The sequence below is a fragment of the Catharus ustulatus genome, chromosome 25, assembly GCF_009819885.2.
Source record: "Catharus ustulatus isolate bCatUst1 chromosome 25, bCatUst1.pri.v2, whole genome shotgun sequence".
In the NCBI taxonomy this organism is placed as follows: Eukaryota; Metazoa; Chordata; class Aves; order Passeriformes; family Turdidae; genus Catharus; species Catharus ustulatus.
In genome coordinates, this window is record NC_046245.1 from 4,110,265 (window position 1) to 4,137,630 (window position 27,366).

A 27,366-nucleotide genomic window follows, 5' to 3' on the forward strand; every position below is an offset into this window, starting at 1 on the left:
TAGAAAGAATAAAAATGTATTTTCCTTCAGGTTTTAGACTGACACAGCAAGTACAAATCCTTTAGCGTGAGCGCTTCACGGCAGTTTGCAAATGGAACAAACCCAAGTGAACGAGCAGACAGTACAAGAGTGAATCATGGCAGCTTCTCCTGCAAATCAAAACTCACAGGCTGGCTCCAGCCTTGGCTATCATGGTAAAACCCCCCTCCAGTGAGGGCTGGCAGAAGGAAGGATGGGCAGGAGCTCTCAACAATCAAACAGTGCAGAACCCTTCTGGGAAATGTTCCTTCATCAGCCAGTCTCAAGGGCAGGACCAGGTGAGCTTTCAAGAGGAATTGTTTGCCCTGCCAATGTATTTCACAGCCAGCTGGAAGCCAGGACTGTCTGCAGTCCTCCTGTAACAGATACAGAAGTGACCCACAACTGGAAAATGCCAGATGAAAGGAAAAAAAACAACCAAAAAAAAAGAGAAAATGTTAACTCAGCAGTTTAAAACGTTTTTTTGGTATGTTACCTGCCTTTCTTTTTTTTATCATATGCATAGAGAACCTGATCTACACTAAAGGAACATGCAGCATGATTTGCATAAATAAGCCAAATCAGGCTCTGAGCTGGAGAAACTCTGTTCAAGTGGATTCAATGACCTGGTTTGTGAATGATCCTTACAAACCACAATTCCCAAACACACACACACAGAAGTGACACATAACAGTGGTCTTGGCAGCTTTGGCAATGGAAATTCTCTTGGAAAGCATCTGCATGGTCTCCAGCAACTTCTATCCTCTGCAAGCCACCACAAATCCAAAATCCCATTTGGTCCAGAGTAGGGAAGTGACTCTGAAGTCTCAACACTGCCAAATCTTGCTTAGAGAAGAGTGGGATGCACTGAATCTGTAACAGGATGGGCAAGGCTAGAAGAAGCCATCATAGAACTATCAAATGCCACAGTGATTTAACTTTTAATTAAAATTAATTAATTTAAGCCATTATGTCCAAACCCCCTCTGAGAAGTTTACATAGAAACCCCATAGAACATTTTTTATTCAGGGTAACTCTAGAAACAGCTTCTAATCCAGTATCTGTGTGGAAAAGTCAGTTCTCTTCCACTTCTGCTAACTCTCTTCTTGTGCTAACGGCCCAGAAAATAAAAGGCAGTCCCATGCTGGGAAGTTATTTCTGAAGGCCTGCACCTGAAGCAAATTAAAAGAAATCTTTACACTGGAACTTCAAGTGTTGATTTTCAAAGTCCAGGGCTGCAGCATGGCTGTGATACAGGCACTGCAACCCCTCCTTTGGGAAAAAAAAAATGGTGAATGGTCAAAAATGAAAAGTCAGAGCAGACTGCAGCAGTGAAAGCCAATCTCTCATGAAAACCACCTCAAGCAAGGCAAAAAAGTGCCAGTAAGGGATAAAAAACCCCAAAATCTTATGGCTCACTATAATGTTAAGAGTTGCCTGCAAGGCTCTCTCTGCAGGCTGAGGGTGCACCCATCTGTTTGCTGAGGGTTGTGCGTTGAGTCAGTTCCAGCTTTGATTATTTTGCTTGTCACCTTTTAGTCACAGGTGTTGAAGTAGAAAACATCACCAAGTCCAGAAACTATTCTGACTATCAAGGGCACAGGGAAGGAGAAAAAGTAAAATGGACAGGGCACTTTGGAGAAAGAAATAAAGGATACTAAAAGCTAGGTTTAAAAAGCTCTTTCAAAAGCAGCTAGAACTAAATAAAGTTTGTGACTGGAAAGCAAAGAATGCAGTAGACACCTAGAGAGTGATGGAGGATTTCAAGGTCTTTGCTCTAACAAGGATCTGGCACCACCTTGATGCCAACTGTTACTTCTCACCCCATCAGTAGCTACTGGATCAACAGTGGGAAAATTGACTCCTGAGTCAGTGAGAACTTCATGGGAAGAAAGGAGAGCTGGAATTTAGCTAAGGGAGATATCCAAGCACGGGTGAGCTCACATCTGTCACACACAGTGCCTAACAGTGAGGAGACTGAGAAAAAAATCTCTTATTCTAGTCAATTAGTCTTTGGTGAAGCCCAATCAAGGCAAAAACACAGATGATGCCCACTGGCTGAGAAGAGTCCCCATTAAGTCACACAAACAAACTCAGCAGAACAGGTTAGATTTATCTAAAATCTTGGAAGCCTTGAAGGAAGAACTCCACACTGAAAGTGAACAAGGAGAAAATGCATCTGGGGAAGGGCAGCTGGGTGTGTAGGCTATGCTGTAAACCAGAGTATAACGTTGTGGCATTGCTTGGAAGCTTCTAGGAGTTAAGCCAGGGGTGCCTGAGACACTCTGCTGCTGTAGCTCGTTTCTCTGGGATCAGCTCCAGCATAGGGAGTAAGAAGTCTGTGAATGCAGCTGCCTCATCTTGGGACCACTCATATTTTTCCACCAACACTTCAAAAAGGCCCCAGGGCTTCAGTTTGGTGATGTGCTTCAGATCACCTGAAAACCCAATAAAAAGGGGTTAAGTGCAAGATACAGGAAGAGAACAGCTCAGTAAAATTGTCTGAACAGCTGAACATGACAAAGTGAACTCAGACTGTTCTAAGGGAATACAAAGTGCTGGGGCATGCTGAAGGGAGAAGTCAATTCTATTAAACCCCCTTTTCCACCTGCTTTAAAAGCCTGTTGTAGAGCTGCACTTCCTCAAAGGGTTCTTTTTTCACCTCCTGCTATTTCAGATCCCCTATCAGGAAATACTAACTTCATTAAATCACCAATTATGCTGCTTGACATGACAGACAAACTGTGCCACTGACTCTGGAATACATGCAATGCATGGAGCACTGTTTGAGAAAGCAGTACACTAGAATAAAAAAAAAAGCTTGTTTTTATAAAAGGAATTATTAAATTAGGTCAAAACCTAATTTTTTGACTCAATACACTTCTGGGGTGCTCAGGACTTTAGGATAATGTTTATTAGGCACTATTTAAGGTGCCTGGTATGCCAAAAAAAAAATGGAGTCAAGCTGTCTAGAAAAGCCTTCAAAAGTGATTTCCTCCTCTAGCTAACAGAGATAAACTAAATAAAACCCCATCAAGTTTGACAAAACAGCTAACTGTGCTCTTTTTCTGCCTGCTGCATTTGATCTACACCAAGATGCTGAGCTCTAGGGTGTGGGATACTTTTAGGAGTAAGACAAGAATGCCTTACATTTAGCTGCAGTTTTACTGATAAAAAATTTCATTAAACAAAGGAAAGACTTAAGGATGCCATCTTTGCTGGCATCTATTTCTAACTGGAATTTCCAGCAAGATAATCCTGTGTATTTTGGGCAAGGGATGAGGGGATAAAGGGATATTTGCTTTGTTTTCTTTTACCTTTTTTGGTGAAAAACTCCTTGGAATATTTTCCTGCCAAAATGAGCTTGCGAGGTATTTTCCCCAGAAGTTCTATGATCAATGCAATATGATCTGCATGTGAAAAATAAAAAATAAAAAAAAAAACAAACCAAAAAGACAATGAGATTCATCCACACAAAACCTCTCCATCCTAGTTTCATGCTCCAAAAGACACCATCCCTTAAAAATTATTTGGAGACCCACCTGAAATCAGATTCCACTAAGCAACAACAAAGACAAGGGGCAAACAAATATGGGCAATTTGAGGCACAATCAATTTGAGACACAAGGTAAAGAATCCAGCAGCAAGAGGAAAGCAAAACACCAGAACAAGAACATGCACTTCACTGCAGTGTTTTACTGCAGAGGCTTGTGCACAGTTGCTGCTCATTAAATAATCTTTTTGCAAGGAGATTTTGCATTGCTGATTTGTAAGACAAGGCTCATTTTGAAGAGGCACCCATTGGATTTCAAGTCTCACTTTAAAAAGGAAAAACTGAGACAAACAGACCTTCATCTCGTGAGTAATCTTCCCCAGAGTGAGGCTCGAACAGATAATCCCCTGTTGCCAACTCAAAGGCCTGAACAAACAGAAATGAGCACATTAAATCACTTCAGAACACTCCAAGATGTGCTGCAGGTTGAATCTGCAAATCTCTGTGGGACAGAAGGAAAGCAGTGGGAAAGGATAACCTGCAAAACTACAGTAAACAGCTATAATCTTAAATTACAGCCTAAAATGTGCAGTGACTTTGCAAGACTTTAAAAACTGCATTAAAAATGTTCCAGGCACATCTGGGACAGAAATTTTAACCAGAAATTTTAGGTATTTCACATGCTCATCCTTTCCTCTTCAGAATTTTGCAAAAATAACACCATGTCCAAACTGTAGTTTGTTTTTAGTTGGTTTTGTTTTGCTTGGGGTTTTTTGGGATTTTTCCCTCTCCTGTTTTCCCATGTTGTTCAAACAGTTAATCTCTGAACATCTGTCTGTTGAGATGAAAACATGTTTTCAATGAGAAAAACATCTGCACTCATTTCAACTCACCACTCCTAAATTCTGTAACACATTCACCCTTTCTGTACTCACTTGTACTCTGAACACTACCCCTGACCTTCTGTATTCTCAGTTTTCTTTATGAACTGCTGGTGCCAAACAATTGAATCAGGCACACTGTGTAATTCTGGCCACATGCTCTGCAGAGAAAACATGACCCTACTGCATTTTCTTTTACCACATTCATCAAAAACCCAGCTTGTTTTCCAAAAAATGTCTATTTTCCAAGCTTAAATTATGAAAGCCAAGCTTTGAATTGTAGAAGACACAGAGTGGAGACACTGAAGAGGCACATGCAGTAACTGCCTGATTTTTTTTTCATTGTCATATTCTGCATTTGCCAGCTGTTACAGGAACAGCTTCAGCCTCATCCCAGCATTAGTCAGACTAAATATTGATTCCAAACCTGCAGAGGATGATTAAAATTTGAAATTATACTGAAGGCACCTGTGAAACAGTGCTAGATGCAGCTTTTTTTTTTTTATATATAAAAAGATATTGTGCTCAGAATTGCCTGGTTGTCCTGTTTTTCCAGAAAGCATGATGGCAAAGTAGAATCATATCTGAAATCTGCTGATGCTGGACTACAAAACTTTCAAAAGGAAAGCCACATGTGGAGAAAAAAAAAAAAAGATAAATTTAAAAACAAACAACTCTGGTGTGGAAATCTATTATTCAGCAAGTCTGGAAGCTGACTGAACACTTGTAAGGGATTTTTGCCAGTCCCTCAGCAGCTCAGAGGGCAGAGCACAGAGGAGGAAGATCCCAGCTGGCAGGACTCACCATGCAGGCTGTGCTCCAGATGTCAGCAGGGGTGTTGTACCCTGAGCCTATCAACACCTCCAGGGAGCGGTACTGCCTCGTCTGGATGTCCTCAGTGAAATGCTTGTGCTAAAGACAAGAAATCTTTTACTAAACAGCCAAGACTGCTTAGAAAAGGAGAATCAACAACCTGGGAGGCCAGAGTAGATCAAAGCTCAATACCATGACATTTCAGCTGCACTTTACATCCTCATTAACTATTTCCTTAATTCCTGTCAGTGCTCTTTAAATGCTCTACCATGAGCTACTCCTCCTCAAGTGAAACAGCCCAGCAATTTAGAGGAGAGCAAACCACAAAAAGAGAATAAAGGAAGATTCTGCAGCAAATCCTCCCCAGCCCTGGCAGCCAGGCCATGGTCCAGCTGCCTCAAAGCAGATAAGCAATGTGAGAAATCACCGTGCCAGGCACTGCAAGCCTGACTGCAATTCTGACACTCATCCCTCCCAACACATCTGAAGTAATCTGCCATTTTAGAAGCCAAGTAAAAAGAGATATTTCTTCTGTTTGAAGTGTCAAACGTTTGAAAGCAGCACAGCAAAACCATCAAAGAATAAAATTTGGGAGTTTTATTGTGTGAGTTCTTTCATGTGCTTGTGAAGGCACTGAAATGGTCTGACAAGCCACAGAACCAGCACATCAGAGCAATTGTTTGCAACCCTGCAACTCTCCTAGAGACTGAGAAACTCCTTCAGCAGATTTCTACACTCTGTATGTGACATGGATCTCAGCCCTGCAATAAGCAATCAAATGCCAGTGAGGCACCCAAAGCATGGGCTGAAATCTTGTTTTTAGAGGACCATTTCTTTCCTTGTGTCTCTGCTTCCCCCACTTTTTTCCCCTCTCACAGTTTCAAACTGTCACTGCTTTCAGAGCCAGGTCTAAAGATCTCTTTTACAGATCCTTTTCCATCTTGACAGACTGACTGAATCTGCAGCTTTAAAAAGTCAATGTGAAAAGACTAAACTTACCACCCAGCAGGCATTTCCTAGGTCAGCTATCTTCACTTTGAGCTTATCTGCATTCTTGGGCTCAAGAGGATTAAGAAGGAAATTCCCAGCAGCTGATTTTCCTAGAGGCAATGTGTACAACAGCTGATTAAAGCTACAAAGGCAGTGTCACCATCTGTCACCCAAATCCTACCACCCTCTCCCCAGCCAGGAAGTTTTTCTGATGGATCAGAACTGTTCCCTCCCTGATGCTTGGGTATAAAAATGAGCATCACTCTCCACTATCAACAACATCATTAAGACCCAACTGGTGTCATTAAGCAGAAGGATAAATGAGCATATGCAATAGTGACTATTTCCCAGCATTTTTTGCACAGTCTGTCTATATTTAAAAAAAAAAAAAAAAACACAAAAAAAACCCACTCTGGGTTTTTTTTTATAAATAAGGGCATTGCCAGAAACAAAACAAACCTCACAACCCTCTTAAGCCCTCCTAAATCTCTGAAGGAAGAGTCCCCATGGTACAGCATCTTTCTGACATACCCATCACTCTCTGCTGCAACACAATTACAAGAACTAAAGGATATTATTGGGAAAATTGAATGACATGATGGAGAGCAGAAGTATTAAGTCACTAAATGATACCTAGCTGTACCTCTAAACCTAAAGTTTGGGAGAGTTTGAAACTGTAAATTTGGGAGAGGGCTGTGAGAAGCAAAAAAGGGCAGTAATCTAGCAGAGGCACCCAGCAAAGTGCAGTTCAAGTTTCAAAATCTGAATTTCTGCTGTTAGTTTGCATCCATATAACTCCCCAGTACTCTGGCAAGAAAATACTAGAATCCTTTTTTTTTAGTAAGTACAAATGGTAGTTTTACCCTCCTTCTCCAAGTAGATATCTATCACCTGGCACAGACATAAAGATGCAGAAATGGACAGTTTCACCAATTCATATTTTTAACACACACACACACCTGAAATGTGTTTAAATGCTGTACACTATTGCATGTCTTATTTTCTCCTAAGCCTACAAGACACATTTTTCCACTCTGAAGAAAATTATATTAAAATAAAAGCATTAAAGAAGTTGGGTTTCTTTCCCTGCACTGTACAAGCTTTGTTTCAGGCTGCATTGTCTGGGAAAACATTCACCCATCTTGAGTAAGGGAGAGAAGTTACCTCTGCTCCATATTAAGAACCAAACTGTCAGAACACACTGAACATACCTATCCCTTAATTTAACAGCAAGTGACAACCTGTAGGCTTAAAGAAAATCACATAAAGCAGGACCTGTTTCAAGGCAATGTTCCTCCACTGAAAATCAAAGGTTTAGGTGTTCTTAAAAAGTAGGAGTATTTATGCACTCAAAAGTCAAAACTGAGGCACAAACACAACTGGCACGAACAAACAGCAAACATCTTGGAGTATGATTGTCAGGTTAATTCCTCCTAGCAGGAAAACTCTCAAACACGTGGTTCTGATAACTTCAACCTACAAAATGCACATTTCTATTCATATAATGAATATAATGTTGTAAAGAAATCTCCCACATCAAGGAGCCCTTTCTTACAAGGTTCCTCTTATACCTTTGTTGTCTGTTGGGCTGTTATTCTCATTCTCATCCTCTGAAGGGATCTCTGTCCTGATGCTTTCCTGAAAATTGTTGATCCTCTGCTCACTGAATGCCTGCTCTTGGTTGGATGTGGGCTGGCACACCATGGAATCCTCTGGGGTCAAGGACACAAACGAGTCCGACATTGCTTCTTGAGGCCTCTTCTCTGAGTCATTGTTGTGCTGACTGTAATTACAGCTGTGCAAGTTTTCAGGCTTCTGTGTGTGAGGCTGATTGCCACAGTCATTGGCATTGTGGAGGTCATCCTCGAGCTGCACAGACCCTTCATTCCCAGAGTCTGTCAAGTCCGTCATTGGGATCACTCCGTTGCAGTTGATTTCTGCTGGACGTTTTTCCACAACGTTTTCCATGAGATTCGACTGCTCCTGTCCAAGGCCTTGTGCTGCAAGAGGAGAAAATGAGAAGGTAGCAGAATATGTCTGAATAAACAGCTGGAAGATGTTCAAAGGGCACCCTGAGAGGTAGGGAGTACTCTGCATGTACAGCAATTTCACGATTATAAGCCGCAAGTTACAATACAAGATGTGATAAAAGGTATCTGTTCTATCACCATCTGTTGAGGCTGGGGGCAGTGATCCTGATCTCTGTGGGAGATATTCTGCTAATGGACCATCCATTGAAACCAGCTGGGGCAGTGTTCTTTATCTCCATGGGATATCTGCTGTTCATGGCCATGTTTTATAAACCAGGCAGGGCATTGTTCTTTATCTTTTCACAACCCATCCTTCCTCCAGCCAGTCATTTTCTGCTCATGGCCATTGAGTCCCACTGTGGCACTGATAAAATTACTGCATCCCATTGGGAGTTGCTCCAGCCAGGGGGAAGAGCCCAACATTTCTTACCAAGATAAAAACAGAGGTTTTGGGACACTAAGGGAGCCCCTTTCTCCACTGGACTCCAGAGGAAAACCGGATTTCTCCACATCACCACTGGAGCTCCGGAGGGAAACTGCACCTTGTACAGGAGCACTGCTCCAACTGAGCCACATCTGTCACTGCAGGAGGATGCAGCCACCATGGAATGGGACTGCTGCCAACACCCTGCCTGACGGGTGTCAGGTTGTACTCTGACTGTGTCAGGGTTTGGGGTTTGTTCTTTGTAGTGCTGTATTTCTATTTTAATTTCCCTAATAAAGAACTGTTATTCCTAATTCCCATATCTTTGCCTGAAAGCCCCTTGATTTCAAAATTATAATAATTTGGAGGGAGGGGGTTTACATTCTCCATTTCAAAGAGAAGTTCCTGCCTTTCTCAGCAGACACCTGTCCTCCAAACTAAAACAGCAACTTTTCGTTCTCTGTCCATATATAAGCCGCACCTGATTATAAGCCGCACTTTGGGTTCAGGCCAAAATTTCAGTCAAAATGGTGCAGCTTATAATGGTGAAATTACTGTACTCCCTCCTCACACCCATGAGGAAACAGACAGCACTGTCCATGCCATGTTGGCAATGCTTTAGGTCCATACCTGGTTTTTTGTTGACATTTTCCTCTGGTGGACTGACTTTTATGTGCATTTGCAGAGGGGTCTGAGCTTCTTCCTCCTCTCCAGGCTGTGTCTGCCCAGGGTTTGCTTCCTTCTCCATTTCCTCTATCTCTTGCATTCGCTTCTCCAACAACTCAGCCTGTCTTTTCTGCTTCTTTTTCAACTTCTTTTTCTTATTCTTTGACATTTTGTCAGCCTACACAGAAGCAAGCAGAGAAATTGGACGTAACATTTTATACTTCAATAAATTTAAAATGCACCAAGGTTTAGTTTTTCTTAGAGCTGAGGTAGCAGTTTGTGATGAAAATGCTGGAGACAGCTCCTCTCCCAGATAAAAAGTAGCTATTCTGGGTTTTGAACCACTTGTCTATGGCTCTTATCAGTGCTTTTTTGCCCTGACCTGAAAAACCTGCATTATTCTTCAAGTGAGGGAGATCTCAGGCTTCATAGAACAATCACTTTCCCAACAGACCTTGAGATCACCACAAGAACTCCTTGTTCTGGTGATAAATGAGCTAACATCATTTACAAATCCAAGAGAGCATTGAAGCTGATGCCTATCCCAAACACAAATTATACTTTTTCCTTCTGATATGAGATTGCTTTCTCTTAATGCTGACTGGATTATGAAACAATGCAGGAGATACTATCAGTGCATGCATACTTACAGATGAGAGCCATCACACTTACTGGTTTTGGTTGTGGTGCAGTGCTCACTGAAAGAGAAAGGAAGATCAGTAAATCAGTATGGCTGTACTCAAAAACTGCAACTGCTTTCTGATGTTAAGGTACATTTTTCCTATGTGGTTTGATAACATTTTAATGATAACAGCAAATGTGATTTTGAAGGCTCATTTCTCTACAAAAACATAACAACAAAAAAAATAAAAACACTGAATGAGCAAATGCATAATTCAAGTTTCAGACAGGAGTCTTGCTTGACTGATATCAAAGACTTAAACTTCCTGTCACATAGCTTCATTTACTGCATGTATTATGCATCCTACCCAAATGAAAATGCAAATCAAAGCATTAAAATACCAAACTTCAGGGAGCTTTCTTAAGCTAATGTATGCTGTGATCAGTTCAGCTCAACGTTGGTGCTGTAAGATGATGACTGCCAGAGCTTTCCAATACACACTGCAGTGGTTTTTGAAAAGTACACACAGCTACAAATGGATTTTCTGAGGAGGAACACAGAGAATTTGCCCTCAGATGTTTGCATGTCAAGGAAGATGTTTCTGTTACGGTTTTCCAGACTTCTGCAAACTGACAACAGGTAACTAATCTTGTTGAATCTCTCATCAAATGCATTTCCAGCATCATGCAACAAAAGGTAATAGACTTTTGAAGGAAATGTGAGAATTTTGCCCCATTTTTACCTCAGTTCTATATTGAGTGCATCAACACTGTGCTACGTAAGACTGACCTCACCAGTGCCAGATTAGCTGCTGTTAAAAGCTGGCTCCAGTGTGCATTTATCCTCCCTCCTGTTTTCTGACATAAACTGCCTTCCCCATCATCTGAATTACAATTGATGACTAATTTCCCAATTTACACTCAGGCTTTCAAAGGTTACTTGCATTATTGTTCCACTATACTCAGGAAGTTTTCCTTGGTGACGATTTGGGGATGTGTGGGAGAAACAGCATCAATTTTCAGGGGAAAAAAAAAAACAGAAAAAAAGAAATCACCTGCAGAGCCAGATGGAGGAGGAGCCCCAGATCTCTGCCACTCTGTTGCCTCTGCAGCCAGCCTGCGGATGTACTGGTCATTGACACACAGCAGGATGTTTTCAGGTTTGATGTCTGTGTGGATGATTCGACACTTTGTGTGCAAGTAATCCAGACCCTGAAGAACCTGCAGGCAAGAGAGAAGGAAGTCAACCAGCAGACAATGTAAGTGAAAATGCAGAAGTGCCTAGGATGGCCAGTGAACCTGAAAGGGTTTGAGAATACTGCAGGTTAGAGCGGTGTGATCAGTGGTTACTGCCCAGTTCCACAAAAAGATTTGCATCAGATTTTAACTACCATTTAAAAATACTCTATTTACCCTCATAACCTAACTTACCACAGGTGAAAATCTGATTTTAATACTCAACAATAAAATCACATCTTCCTCCTCCCCTGCACCTCCCATGTAGAAAGGTGTTTTTTCTTAGGCAACCACCCAGTAGGGAGAACCAGTTTCTCTTGCTCTTCCCATCATTAGGCACCGTGCTTACTGTGACAGCCTTAAAAAAATACTTTACTTATGAGGAATGACTGAGGTAAGAAGAGGTTAAAAGCAAAAAGTATCACAGTTTAAGTGTCAGAAAACAACCATGCAGCAGAAGGGACTTGCAGTAGAGGAAGGAAGTACTAACTCAAGAATATTTTGTTGCATGAAGGAGATACCACGGATTTTTAACTTGTGTTAAAGGAAGATCAGTGAAAGAGTTTTAACTGGGTCAAGGGGAAGAGTGCAGTCAGAACTGGAACTTACCTGTTTGATGATTTTTTTGACACAAGGGAGTGGAAGACCCTGATAATTTGACTTGATGATCCATTTCAGGAGATGATGCCCCAGGACTTCAAACACCATACAAATATCTGGCACTGAATCAAGGAAAAACCTGGACATCCAGACCCAAGGAACCCCAGTTCCCAGGACTGAGGATCAAAATAAATCCATACCAGTTGGGCACTTTAAAGAATCCTCATCCTTCTGACACAGCTTGGAAAAGCTGCCTTGCTCAAGAGCATCATCCTGTCCTACACAACAGTGCCATTATCTAAAATAAAATAAAATACACAGGGATGGAGCTGTACAAAGGTCCCCACTGCAGCAGCAGCAATCTCCTGCTTTGTGTGGAAGTCAGTTGCCCAAATGTACATTAATATTTACTGTATGTTTTGGAACAGCCTACGCTTCTGCCTCAGGCAAAACTCGATGCCAGATCCCTCTGTACCAGCATTATCTGAAAAGATAATAAAATTTCCATTTCTTAAGTGATCTTCAGAACAATAAAGTCACTTTCTTTGCCCTTCTTTGCCTCTTTACCAGCAAACCAAACTTTTGACAAGCCTGGATTTTAACTATATTTATATGATCTGCTTTTTAGCTCTAAGATCTCAACAGCTACAGTCACTCTGTGACATTTTCAGTACAGTGCCCTTGTTTTAGAATGCAAACTTCTATGAGTTTATTGGGCTGCGTTTCATCTACACTGGTAGAAAGCACACATTTCACAAGAGTGGAAGAAATATAAGCTCAAATCAACTTTTACTCAAAAAAAAGTTAGAGAAAATACCTTATGGGTCTGCTGTTTATAATCTTCAGCTCAATTCTCTCAAGTAGCCCAGCAAATCTCACCGAGATAAAATTTAACTTATCTCAAAATGAAAACAATGCACAAAAATTCCAACTTTCAAATTCTGAGTATCCAGTATTACCACTTGTTCCAAATCCCTGCCCATGAGAAGGCTGCTCCCAGAACCACAGGCCACTGTCAAAGCAATACACTGCAAACACCCTAACACTGCTGATAAATGACAAAATAAGATGTTTCCATAACTAGAAACCAAGCTTATTTTCAAGTTATAGACGGCTCATTTGCTATTTTCAGCTACTGATTTTAACAGGCTGCTTGCAAAATGGAGGGGTTGAGATAGATGGGCTCTCCTGCCTCCAAGGTACCTCTGACACAGCCACTCAGTCCTGATTCACAAATTGGTGGCAGAACATTAAAAGCACAACCAAGCAGCGCTGACACAAATGACAGCAGACTGAATCATCACTCTGGATCTGATCCTTCCACAGCAGGTTTCCCTGGGCAGGGAAAGGGATGTCTGGGCATTGCTTGCCAAAGCAGGGCAGCTGCCCAAGCCAACTCCTATCTTTCTGCAATTCTTGGTTTTTTGTCCACAAAAGGATACGGGAACCATTCACTCCTGAAATTTTGAAGTCATCCAATAACTGAACAACTCTCTCTTTGCTTAGATCATTTGGATCACTGTTGCGGACCTGCAGAGAAAGAGATTATTTTGATGTCAGATCCACTGCACTGTTTGGTTCCTACACAAATTCTTGATGATCTGAAATATCAAGTGACAAATGTAAACTCCTCAAAATGGGAAAAAAAATAATTAAAAAAGAGCAAAATAAAATTGAGTCCAACTCAGGCACTCACCGATTTCAGCAACTTGATTTCATCCAGAGCTGTTTCTGTGTAGTGCTCTGCACTCTTCACCACCTTCATTGCCACAAATCTTCTCCCACTGTGCACATATGGTAAGTAAATTGGCAACTGTTAATGCTCCTACAAAGAACTTATTCTCCAGGATTATCCCAATTCTTTTGCATGCAAGAGTTTATTTCACACATCATGGAAAAATAAGGTTTAAACACTTCAAAGATTGTCTTTGAGTCTTTTTTAACTAAAGATTCATGTTAGTCATTTCTCAAAATATGGAATAATAGGTCAGAGACTGAACACAACTCTTCTCACAGATATGATTTATCCTGTTAAGTCTCTCTCATGTACTTGCATGCACAATATCAGAAGAAACTCCTGTGCTAGGATGTGGACAGCTAATGCTTTGTGGTTTTATCTAAAAGTAAAAGGATGTTTTCTGCTCAGGTTTGTGCATTCCTGGCAGGAACACCAGCTGGAACAGAAGCACTTACTGGATGTCCCAAGCCAGCCACACGGTGGAGAAGTGGCCCCATCCAAGCTTCCGAATCACGTGGTAACGCCCATTGAAGAGATCGCCGATTTTCACAAGGTGGTAACCCCCTGCAAAAACACAAGAACCAGAAAACAGCTGTGGGGAGCAAGCATCACAATCACTGCAGCACCACAAAATATCTTCTTAGTGAAAACACCTGAAGTCTGCTAGGCTGACCACCTTTGGAAAACACAGGTTGTGATGGTAACAGAATCTTCCAGCTAAATATCAGCACTGTTTTTACATGCTTTGTTTTCACCCCACAATGTGAAACAGTTTCTGCACCCAAGATCCCAACAGTTTTCCTTGCAATTTTCCTGACTGAAATGCACTCTGCCACTGAAAACAGGAAAGTCTCCTCTGCACCCTTCATAGCTCTCAAGCTGCTGACTATACAGGGGGATTCCATCACAGAAGCAAAAACATGAAAAGCCAAAGATGGAACTGGTAGAAAACAGAACAAAGAGAAGAAATTGTGATTTGGTGTTTTCATTTGCTCTATTTCATTTCTGCTCAGAGAAACAGGGGAAGGCTATTTGCAGAAACAATTTTTTCTGATAAACGGATATCAAGATAATGATCTGATCTTCAAAAGAAAACCAAAGAATATGAAAAGGATTTGAAAGTGTCCCTTTTACAATTAAATCAAAAAACAACTAAAGGCCTACTTGCTTTTATCAATATTGAAAGCCCTCTGGCACAGAGGAAAAGATAACAGCTTCAAATTTATGCATTAAAAACAACTCTGCAACTCAAATCTTGACTGATAACAGAGGGGAACTTGGAGACCTCCTCCTCCATTTCATGTTGACTTGAAAAATGTTATTACCATTATGCAGTTTCAAAGCACTCTTAATGTAAGAAGAAGTCTATTTTCATTCTCTACAGCAAATGGGAAATGGAGGGGATTCCTTGATTGCATTGAAAATCCTGCATCTCAAACAAGCAGGTGCTCACCTTTACAGTAATCATTTGGATCCTCTTGCTCATCATCATCTGATCCCAGGATTTCCTCCTCTTGCTCTGGAAGATCATTCTCGGAATGAGCAGCTGGGCCCCGGTGCTGGGTGTCAGGTCTGAAAGAGATCACAGGGCATTTCTCACACAGAGACCACAGAGCATGTCACAAACAGAGATCTCACACAGGGAGATCACACTGCGTATCTCACACACACAGGACACACTGCATGTCTCACAGGACACACTGCATGTCTCACACACACAGGACACACTGCATGTCACACACACAGGACACACTGCATGTCACACACACAGGACACACTGCATGTCTCACACACAGGACACACTGCATGTCACACTCACACACAGATCACACTGCATGTCTCACACACACACAGGACACACTGCATGTCTCACACACACACAGGACACACTGCATGTCTCACACACACAGGACACACTGCATGTCTCACACACACAGGACACACTGCATGTCTCACACACACAGATCACACTCCATGTCACACACACAGGACACACTGCATGTCTCACACACACGGACACACTGCATGTGTCACACACACACAGATCACACTGCATGTGTCACACACACGGGACACACTGCATGTCACACTCACACACAGGACACACTGCATGTCACACTCACACACAGGACACACTGCATGTCTCACAGGACACACTGCATGTCACACACACAGGACACACTGCATGTCTCACACACACAGATCACACTGCATGTCACACACACACACAGATCACACTGCATGTCTCACACACACAGGACACACTCCATGTCTCACACACACAAAGGACACACTGCATGTGTCACACACACACAGATCACACTGCATGTGTCACACACACACAGGACACACTGCATGTCTCACACACACACAGATCACACTGCATGTCTCACACACACAGGACACACTGCACATCACACACACACAGAGGACACACTGCATGTCACACACAGGACACACTGCATGTCACACACACACAGGACACACTGCATGTCACACACACACAGAGGACACACTGCATGTCACACACAGGACACACTCCATGTCACACACAGGACACACTCCATGTCTCACTCCTCAAGTCTGCAACTTCCACAGCACACGAGGGACTGCTGAGGATGGAGGAGATGCAATACACAGCCTTCAGAAAAGCTATTCACATGTCAGTGCTTTTGTTCCTTGGCCAAGATAAAAGTAGACAGAAGTAATTTTTGTATACTGATGAGAAATGCACCTTAATGCACTAGATCCACTTTCATAATGGAATGAAGAAAAGTCCAGACAAAACAGATTTAAAAGCTTAGTGATCCCACCAAAATATTAACCTCTGAACTCCTTCTCTGCCTTTCTCTAAAGCAGATCTATATTTTATTTGCTATCCTCAGTAAAACTTGAAAATTTAAGTATTAATTTTATTTTAAAGACTAACATCAATTAGTTTTTACTCTCTTTTGGAAAAAAATGTTAACTAGTGTTTTAGCACTTGTGGCCCTTTGTTCTTTTCACATTCAAGTTCAAAAGAATATTTAACAGTCCTTCTAACCCTTTAGAATAACAGAGCCCCTAATCTTGACATTTACTTCTGTTCTCCAAGGGCAGGCTGCATTTTTGGTTCATCTCTTCACTTAAGATCCAAAGTTTATGACAGTGTCTGAACTATGGAGAGTGGGAGGACACAGAGCAGATGTTCAGTAAACCCTCCTGAGAGCTTGTGATTGCAGAGGGACTGAATCAGGCACTAAGGTGCTGGAGGTTTTTCACTCCCACATTCACAAATAAAAGTGTGCATTTTATCTGTTTAACTTTCCACCAAATGTGCTACTCTGAGTTCTTGCTTGTGAAGGCCATGTCAGCAAAGGCCACTTCCATGCTCTCACACACTCAGGCTGTGCTCCCCAAATAAAACATCTCCCATTTCTCAGCTCTTTCATGGCATCACACTGACAACAGCCAAACAGCTCATGAAAGGCTAATACCAAAACCAGGTAATTTATTTACTTTACAAAGCATTACAGGGAACCATTAAATGCCTACAAAGATTCAAGATCCTTCTGTACAAAGCAAACATCTCTAATGAAAACAATGCCTACACACCATTTGCTTTGGCAGCATTTAAGGGCAAAGTACAGCAAGATAGCAACATTAAGCTTTCTTTCCTCAGAAGCAACAGATAATTAAAAAAAAGCTGGAGTTGTCCAAAGAAGTGGGCAGCACATTTCATTCCAGCAGTGACACAAGATAACATTCTTTACAGAGAGTTCCCTGGCAGTGAATTAGCGGAAGTTTCTTGTATTGGAACTATTGTTGCAGGGAAGCAGCAGATAACACCGGTGCCTTCAGCACCCGTTTGCAAATTCAGCTCATTTTGCTGCAAGGAGGAGGAACTGCCCACCCAGTGGCTATGGCAGCAACACAGGCAGGCCCCCAGATGCATTTTCACAACTTAGTCCTGAGCTGGAGTCCTGCACATCATATCAGGGCTGAACTAACTCATCTTAATCCATGGGAAAAATGCAATATTTTCATTTGGAATAGTTATACAGTAGAATGAATGCTCAGCAGTGACCTACTACACATTAAACACATTGCTAACACATTCAAACTACAGCCATCTTAAACATCATAAAAAGGGAGAAATCTTGTGTTCCAATCTGATGATGACTAAATTTTCAGCCACTTAAATCCACAACTCAAGTTCATTTAAGCAAGGAAGAGCTACAAAGGTCATTCCATCACCAGATATTTACTTTCAGTCAGTTGTTGGTAAGTCCTGCTGGTTTTTAAAGTTCAGCAACAGCTTAGTGGTCTCAAACCATAAACTAAAGACTGCCAAGCTAATGAGACTTTTATTAACAACCCTGCAGCTTGATCCAGCCCTGAGATATTTAGTATTTAGACTTTTTAGTGACTGAACTATAAGTCAGGGGTAGGAAAAAGGAAAGCTGCAGTAGGGGGTGCAGATAGTCTGAGAGGTCAAAAAGCTTCTTTAAAATTGCTGCATTCCTTCGGGGACAATTGAGACAAAGTCACATTATCCCCAAATTAAGAGCAGGCAGGAAAGGCAAGAAATGGCCATAGACAGAATGGTTGAAGGGGAGATTAGATGCTCATAGACAACAAATCCTATAGACAGGGTAAAGAGAACAGGAACCTCACACACAGTGAGTATAAAGAGCAATTCTCCCCAGTGTTGTTTTGGGATTTTCACTTTTTTAACTGCACAGGATGGAAGGGATTGAAAAGGACTCAAAAGAAAATTCCCCTTAAGTGGCAGTGATGCACACAGACACATCATGCCATTCTGCAGCCCCAGTGCTCCTCAATAATAGCAATTCCATGCATCAAGGAAGAAGTTACTGGAAGCACTAAAGCCCATTCTCCTGGAAGCTTTCTGTGCCCCTCCTAAGGGGCTGACGAATCCTGCTGCTGGCAGTCTCACACACGACACACCCTGGAGTCTGCAGCCGAGTCTTTCATGGGGATCCAAAAGCATTTCACTTCTACATTAGAGCCTGTGGTACCAACTAATGTAAGAAAGCTGAATTCAGGTCACACACAGCTCTACAGTGCTATTTCCTTTATGAAATCACCTCCAAAATACACCTCATTCCTCTCCCTTCCTGTGAAAATTTGTCTGATGTTATTACACACCACCCTGCTCTTCCCCTGAAATGACCATGTCAGCTGTAGATAGAGATTAAGAGAGAATTAATCAGGGCAGAATATGTATTAATACCTAAGAAAAAACGATATACAAAAGCAGAAGCCTCATCTGCCTGCTTTGCTCACAAAGACAGTTCTCTAAAAGGCACAAAAGCACAAAAATCCATACCCAGTATTTAGAAATGACAGTTGAAACAGCTGTTGTCAAAATTGCAAAATGCAGATAAAGTATATAAAAAATCCTATACTAAATGATTGTTTACACATTAAAAACCAAGTGTTCTAGGGTACTTTGTTTTTAGCCACCTCTGAACACCGCGATCACATTTTCCTTTTGCTCTCTCATTGTGCTAATTAATCAGCAGAATGAACTGGATCTGCAGGGTCTCTCTACAACTACACAGCAATATTTTACTTCAGAAAAACAACATGGAACAGCAAAGCTACAACAAAATCCTAAGCCTTCCATGGAATTCATGTGAATTCAGAGCTAGAGAGACCCTCCCAAAAGTCCTTATTCCCTGAAGAACTGCAAATTCACGAGCCAAAATCAGAGAGGGGAACCTACCTGCAAGAAGCACGGCCTCCCATGGGTAAAGATATTCCCGAAGACAGCCCAACAGTTTTCGAAAAAGCCATCAAAAGTCAAACAGCACAGTGCTGGGGAAGGAGTGGGGACATCAGCAGCAGGCAGAGGGGCTGGCTCTCCTCAAATGCAGCAAAGCTTTGTGCAAGAGTGAAGGAGAAGAGGGATTTGCCTCCAGCAGCCAGCTGCAGCTGCCCAGCACTGCATTGCAGGTGAAGGGCCGTGCAGCAAGGCTGGGGCTTGCTCTCAGCTGATCTTCCTGCAAATTCACTCATGTCAGGGGGGTGAGCATAAAGATTCATCCCCTCCTCTTGATGTCTACATGTCTCTTCTTCCCTCTAATGAAATTAGAAATTCAGGCAGATACTTTGTTTCATCTTCCTGAACCAGCCGGTTTTATTTGCCTATTCAATAGCCCAGCGCATTCAAAGCTGGGATGAAGACAAGGATCATGGTAATTGCCGACAGAGCAACCCTTTTGATAGAGGAATTCCAGCACAATCAAACAGCAGGGAAAAGGAGTTCAAAGGAAAAATGAATTTTCTGAAGTAATTCCACACCTCCCCTTCCAGAGTTGCAAGAAAAAACTTATCCTTTATCCTTAAAATGACAAAACAAGCAGGAGGAGTCAAATCTTCTTTAAAATGTTGAACTGAGTATTTCTCACAGCAGCAGGTACTTATCTTCCAACAATGCACAATTCCCAGTCATTTCCTGTGCCTGTTTATCCTGCTGGTTTATGTAAGTGATAGGGGAAACAAGTCACCAACAACGTGACATAGCAAGTAACAATTTAGAGATTTCTCTCCTAGGGAGGACTTTATTAGTGAAACACACTGAAGCTGCCCTTGAACTTTTAAAGCAAGAGGTTTAAAGAATTGTCCCATTTTATGTCTAAAATATTTTCACCTTAAAAGCTCACTGAAGTCTGAATAGGGTTTTAATAGTTTAGCACTACCAAACCTCTTCATATTAGAAAAGGAGCTAGAAACATTCAAAATTTTCCACTGTAGACAAGATTTTGCTCCATGTTCACTGAAGATATCACCCAACCCCTGCAATGCACAGCAGGGATGGTAAAGAGTTATTTGCAGGAGCTAAGATTTGAGTCACTCACTTGTTCCTTACAGAAGGTGTTAAAGCAATTTGGAAAAACACTGTAGAATTCTCTTGCCAGTTTGCAGTGGAATCACTTATCTGGTCCACACACTAAAAGTAAGGTAAAAAATAAAATCTCAGCCACACAGTGTGGGTTCTTACAGATTTGCAGAGAAGGAAGGGTGCCCTCTATAAATTACCAGACACATTCAACTTCACCATCAAAGTCTAAATGTGTTCTCTCTGCTCCAATAAGTTATATTATGAAAAAAAAAACAACAAACTTGAAAGCAGGTTTTTGAAACACACTTGAAAGAAGGTTTTTGGTTCTCCTATTCATCATTAAGAGTGACTTCAAAACTCTATTTTGGACAGAAAAGATTCTTCTTTGTCCTTAAAACAGCAGAAATACTGTCCATGCTACCTACCTACTGCCTTGAATAGATACAAAAGCAGACTCCTGCCACCCTCAAGCAAGGAAGACAACACACATTTAGGCCAGACCATTTTTGTCACACCCATCATCCTTAAATATGTACTAACAAAAAAATATACTCTCCTTACTCCTCTCCCTGTCTGCCTCTCCCTTGATATTTGCAAAGATGACGCCCATCTGCAGGAAACTGAAGGGAAATGCTTTCCTAATTTTAAGTCGCCTACAACACAGTCTTTAAAAGCAGTGTCACCCCTCATTGGTGAGCTCAAATTACAGACACCAAACGCCCCCAAGCAGAACTCAATTCAGAAGGCAGAGGAATGACAAACCCAGCTCCCACTGCAGGCACAGATAAAGGCACTGCAAACACAACCCACGACTCTGCTTTCACCTTAACCATCCAATGATTCGCTGGGCTCTGCACCCAACACAGCAAAACCTCACTCAAGGATTCTGTGTTTTCATCTGAGAAGAAGCTCCATATGGCATGGGGAAAAGCCAGGATTTAAAATCCCTCTCCCTTTTCCACATCTGTGCATGGAGACAATGTCTCTTTAAATAAGAATGCTTGCAGGCTGCATCTCATTACTATTTCTTAGTGTGCCTGTGATTTCATGTGATCATGTTAAGACACATCTAGTGAGAATGAGCACTCACATGCAGATCTGCTGGCAAACCTCATGCTCAATGAATATGGTAACTAACTACACACAACCTTCAGCATGAATTCAGGTCTGAAATGATGAAAGTGTTTTCCTGCTTATATGTAGCAGCCTTTCTGCTCAAGAAATTCTGTTCTGGGGGGAATTATAAATCATCGATGGTGGGGGATTTATGAGTGTACAACCCATGTTATTTTGTGATTATTGCAAGTCATTCACTGTTGCATCCCTATTTTTCTGAATACATAACTGGTGTTTTCTACTTGCTGCTATGGAGCACTCATCCCAGAGCTACAGGAATACCACTGTCAAGAGCTTAAAAGAAGAGTGGAGATGGTCAAACATTTAAATAACAGAATTCAGAGGGACCAAGACATACTTTTTATAAGCAGATCTGTGGGAGCTCAGTTTGAAGAGAAGTACTGGCTTTCACATGAGAAAGGTATTGGAACACAAATAACAGGCAATCAAGTTTCTTGCTTCCCATCCCCACTCCCCCACACAGCATTTAACAAGCTGTTTGTAGAACTGTCTGCTACTCCAGCTATCACCAACCAAGGGACTTCCATGGAAACCAGCACATTTCAGTTGTGTCCTGTCACAGTCTGATAATCACTTCTGTACTTGAATGAAAAAAATTATGAGGGCAATGCATTCTGACTCTACCTTAAACTTCTGTTAAAATATTTATGAAAGACAAGTGAGGAAAACATACTCCAGGATCCTGATTCCAGGCAAAGCTTTGAATAAATTGAAGAAGAACCTGAGAGAGCTGTTAGAACTCAAGGGCTCCTCAAAAATGTGATACAATACAAAAACAAATTGAAACCCTGATCCTACTAAGAATTTTCTGCTCCCCAGACTACACAGATGGAAAAACTACTGTGTCTCTCTCCATAGCAATTTTAGAGAAGAGGAAAAAGTGAGGCTTCACTACATGTCAAGAGTCTTGCCAGAAATTTTCAGGTAATGATAAAACAGCTTCTTGAAAACAATGAATATTGCAGGCATTTGGGAAGAAATGGGGAGAAAGCAAGACCAGTAACTTAGCTCTGCCATTGCTTCCCTGCAGGAGGGAGACAGAGGATCTATTGAAAGTCCTGTGAAAAAATATCTCCCACTCAGTAAAGCCTGTAAGGAATGATTAAAGTCACCAGGGCAGGCAGAACTAGCAGAAAGAAATTCAGATCATGCACATTTCCCAGAACAAGCCACATACCTTACAGCTGCCACTGCTTTTGTAGATATTTATGCTGACAGTAATAAAATATTCTGCTTTGAAGCCCAATTGGTTCAATACCCCTTTCACAGAACTAGTGGTTTTATACCTGAATATGCCAACTTCTCCTGAAACACAGAAATGCTGAATTTGATGAAACAGTATTGTCATTTGGGCCTGCCACTGAAATACCCACCACCTACACATTGTACAGACCTGTGGCCTAGTTCTAGGTAATACACTTATTTTCTTCATTGCAGAGAAATAAGCTGCAATAAAAATTTTTTTCTTCAGTCTCTTGTCTGTTTTTTTTTTTTCTGCTTTGAATCTGGATGGGTGCTTCAGACTAATTTTTAAATTCTGGCTCTTAATCTCAGTAGTAACTAAAGGAGTAATTTTCTCCCAGGACAAAGAAAACACTTTGCACTTCTGAGGCCTTGCAACATAAAACACAGACAGAAAAAACCCACAGTATTTTACTAGCAGTCATGATTTAACAGTCACAAGTGCCCAACTCCATTAAAAATTGCTTGAGACATCAGTTAAATACAACTATATTTTAGCTCAAACTGGTATTTTCAAACAGAAGCACAGTTCTGAAGTAAATACTAAATTTTCCTTGTGCATTATGCTTTTGTTCACATAGTACAGTCTTACAGAGTATGAAATGAAGGAATTCTCAGGAATAATTCCTCCATGGAAGGGGTTGTTAAAACATTGGAATGGGCTGCCCAGGGAGGTGGTGGAGTCACCATCCCAGGAGATGTTCAAGAAACACCTGGATGTGGCACTCAGTGCCCTGGTCTGGGGGACAAGGTGGGGACTGGTCACAGCTTGGGTGTGATGATGTTGGAGAGCTTTTCCAACCCTCATGATTCTAACAACATGAACCTCTTTTAAATGCAAGCAGATAGAGGCTGTGTTTCAGCATCACTTCTGAACAGGAGCTAATAAAGCAACATTCCCATCCAAACAGCACCTGGGGCCTTTAGAAAAAATCCAGCTGATGATCTCCTGCTAGCCTGCTCTGCTTCCTACAGAGAGCCCACCCTGCTGCACCGAGGCATTCAGTGCTCCAGGGACACCTCAGGGCACAGAGCAGGGCTGCAAGGCTGAACTGCTGGCACTGCCATCACACCTTCCTGGCACATCCCCACCCAGGAAACACCAGAACACAGAGAATTGTGTTTGCAATTCCACAGAATACAAGGAAAAGCAGTAAAAGAAGTGTTCCCAGAAAAGCACTGTGCATTTCCCCCACCCTCCACATGACATGGGCAAGTATTTCATAGAACACATCTGTTCACCTATGATGAACTCCAAAGACACAGTAACTGATTTAAAGAACTGTAAAAGTCCTGTCAGAAATGCAGAATTAACAAAATCAACTACCTGAATGCACCTCACCAGCTACTGCTGTCTGAAGAGTTTACAGGTGAAGTTACTAAAGCTCTGGTAGGAAAAAAGCTTGCAAGCCCACGGGCTCGTTTTTAAAGACAGGGTTTTGAGTGCTTTTGGGATTTAACTGACTGGTAGCACCCAAGATGTTCACACCTCAAGAAGTGATAAAATTAATATATTACATTCTTTCCCAGACAGCTTTTGGAATAGCTGCCTTTGGGCAGCAACACTGCAGGAACCTACCTACCAAACTTTTGTTAGCAGCTTCTTCTGATGTGCAGATCTCCTGACATTCTGAACAGCAAGGAAAAAGCCTCTCATTTTCTAAAAATACATTAAAGCAATTCTAATTTCTTGCCTTTTTGATGGAAAACAAGTGAAATTAAGAAACTGAAATCAATGCTTCACTCAAGGCCACAAAGCAAGGCAGTAACAGTCAATGTGAGAACTCAGGATCTCCCTGAGTATCTGAGTTTGCATTTTGTCCCTCCAGGGCATTCAGCTGTCACTGTCCCTGCCCTGCTCCTCAGGTCTCACAGAAATGGGACCTGAACAAAGGTACACAGCCAAGATATTCTCTGAAGTGGCAGAAATGGAACAAACAAGCAGGAAAATCAAGCAGCAGCTTCCTGAGCTGATATTTGGGACAGCTGGTTTAATGACTCTTCCAAATTACCAAAAGATTTGGGGTAGTTTTACTGCATTGGGAAATTACAGGTATCTCACCTTCAGAATTCCAATAAACTCTGCCTGCTCTCTTTCTAGAGAAGATTGTTAGGATAAATGCATTCTCCACTTCACTGATAAAAAATGAAATTTTTAAGACAGGAAGGAGTGAAAGAAATAGGACCATCCTGAATCTGCAGAAAATTAAGAACGTGGTTGACATGCCCATAAAAATATATATTTATTTCAAAAATATATATTCATTTCCTATAAAAAAAGCTTATACACAGAACCACAATTAGTATTTACAAATTTTCTGTAAATCATCAGTTTAGACTAATCTTGTCTGAACCAAACACACAGCAATGTTAACTACTGGATGATGAAAAAAGTAAGTTACTTTCCAGTTTCCTTTAACCTTTTTGGTTCTGTTTTTAACAATATTGGGATTATAGGTAAACTTAAAGCAGGTATAGTTCATGTTTAAAAAGAAAGTTATTTTGAATTGTTTTAAATCCCTTCAGAACATTCTCTACATTTTTATATAATAATTCAGAATGCTAAACTCAACCCTTTAAAATCATTGTTTCATGCTTTTTACTGCAAATGTAAAGAAAAAATGTATTACAGAAAAAAAATTTCACGTGTGATCTAAACTATCATGGAACATTAGATATTTAAAGCACATTGCATGTGCTTTTAAGCACAGATTTTATGGAAAGTCATGAAACAACCCAGTTAAGCCTATTTTAGAAGATTTAACTAGAGCAGCTTTGTATTTAAATAGAATAAATGTTGTGGAACTGTACCTAAAGTTAGAGGCTGACACTGAGTTCATTTAGTTGCACAGCACATGCAAGTGTCTTTAATTTCTGAGATACAATCCAATAAACTTATGGTACCAGAGAAAAGAGTCAAAGCATGAAGTGCAATAATATAAACTTGCATTTGACAAATAGCATGGCTCTGCACTCAAATCAAGGTTAGTGGCAAAATCAAGAGCTAACCAGCAGTGCATTTAACCTGTCCTGAATATGTGGTTAAAAAAAAGATTTATTAAAAAAACCCTTAACATGCCAGCTCTGAAAGTTATTATTCAGCAGCCTTAAAATCTACACAGAAATTGGCAACTGTGGACTCTGTTAGCAGTCAGTAGCAGAGTCAGTGTTGCTGGTCTGCAGCTAGAGAAAGAAAAAAAAAAGTAACATGTATAGAATTAGACAATGGATTATTCATACAGAAATTAGAGAAGGAGGAGAGCATTTCAAAAGTTGTCCTAATGCTACCTTCAAGAAATACCAGGAACACGTATGGAATAGCACAGAACCATGATGCATGTCTCCCAAATACTTTGGTTAAGGCTCCTCACTCTTCAAAAGCCCCATCTCAAAACCACTGACTCCTGGCTGGAGGCAACAAGAAAAAAAAAAAATTTACATGCCTGTGATGTGTCTGAGGAAGTGACTGAGAAAGCATTACTCTAGGCCTAAAGAAAAAACCCTCCAACTCCCACCCCCAAAGCCTTAGCCTTACTTAATAACTATCTTTAGTTCCTGGCTCCTTCAAGTAAAAAGCATCCTGAGTCACCAGAGAATTTAGAAAATAAGCAGCATTTTATGGAGTATACAGAACCAGCTCTAGGATTTACATCACCTCTCTATAGAAAGGAATCCATGAGCAACACTGAACACAGCACTTAGTGCAGCCTGCTGAAAGCCATTGTTTAGTATTTATTGGAGTTCTTCTCATTTTTACATCTGCCTCCAAAAGTTCCCCACACATAAAGACTCGTGACATTCCTGCGGTGAGAGAGAAGCCACACGAGAGCATCAAAGTTAGAGAACGAAGTAAACAACACACCACGGCATTCTTTCACAAGATTTAAGAAAAAAAAATTAAAATCTCAGGGGGAAAGAGAGTCAAGAAGGCGAAGAAAGTAGAGAAAAGCTGGTTCCTAAAGCCGGCAGCTGCTGAAGTGCCCCGGGCAGTGCGGAGAGGGGACGGTGACAACTCTGCCAAGGGCAGAGCAGCATTCGGAGCAGGGTCCCTAAGCACGAGCACGGCCGGGCTACGGGAACAGCAGGGCCGCCAGAGACCCTCGTTCCCTCCGGCCAAGGAGCCGCGAGCGGCCCGTGAGGGGAGCGGAGCCCGCCGAGAGGAGCGGAGCCCGCCGAGAGGAGCGGAGCCCGCCGAGAGGAGCGGAGCCGTGAGGGGAGCGGAGCGGAACGGCCGCCCCGGCCACGCGCTGCGCCCGAACGTGCGCTCGGTTACTGCGGTTAAAAACCTGCCCGGCCCGGGGGCTCGCCCGTTCCCCTGCCCCGAGCGGCCCCTTCCCCGCGGGGAACAAAGAGGCGGCGGTGCCGGCGGGAGATGCCGCCTGACGGGAGCCGCGGCCGCACTTACTTCCTCTGGGCCTTGTCCTTCTTGGCTTTGGTCCGCTTCTTCCGGGCCTGCAGCGCCAGCACTGAGGGAGAGAAGGAGAGAGAGGCGTGAAGGGCGGCGGGCCCTGCGGGGGCCCCGCGGGGCGATGGAGGCCGCGCCGCGCTCACCTTTCCGCTCCATGGCCGCCACCGCCGGCGGCCCCGGGCGCCTGCGCTGCGCCCGCCGGGCTGGGCACGCGCGGCT

The 27,366-nt window shown here is 42.0% G+C and overlaps 1 protein-coding gene across 2 annotated transcripts; it reads right to left on the reverse strand.

Moving 5' to 3' along the window:
• On the reverse strand, positions 1-27,349 carry SRPK1 (SRSF protein kinase 1). 2 transcript variants are annotated; one of them, XM_033080095.2, is made up of 16 exons: positions 27,291-27,349; positions 27,145-27,205; positions 14,964-15,082; positions 13,966-14,074; positions 13,469-13,556; positions 13,215-13,302; positions 11,782-11,888; positions 10,992-11,157; positions 9,988-10,013; positions 9,280-9,493; positions 7,767-8,195; positions 6,205-6,305; positions 5,197-5,304; positions 3,868-3,937; positions 3,336-3,428; positions 1-2,456 (listed from the first exon to the last, which is right to left on the reverse strand). In XM_033080095.2, exons 1-16 carry the CDS (start codon positions 27,301-27,303, stop codon positions 2,272-2,274), a joined length of 1,977 nt encoding a protein of 658 aa, XP_032935986.1. In that variant the 5' UTR covers positions 27,304-27,349; the 3' UTR covers positions 1-2,271. The 2 variants fall into 2 exon arrangements, with proteins under 2 accessions (XP_032935986.1, XP_032935987.1); XM_033080096.2 differs by lacking the exons at positions 27,145-27,205; positions 27,291-27,349 and adding an exon at positions 19,242-20,559.
• Positions 27,350-27,366: the final 17 nt, after the last annotated feature.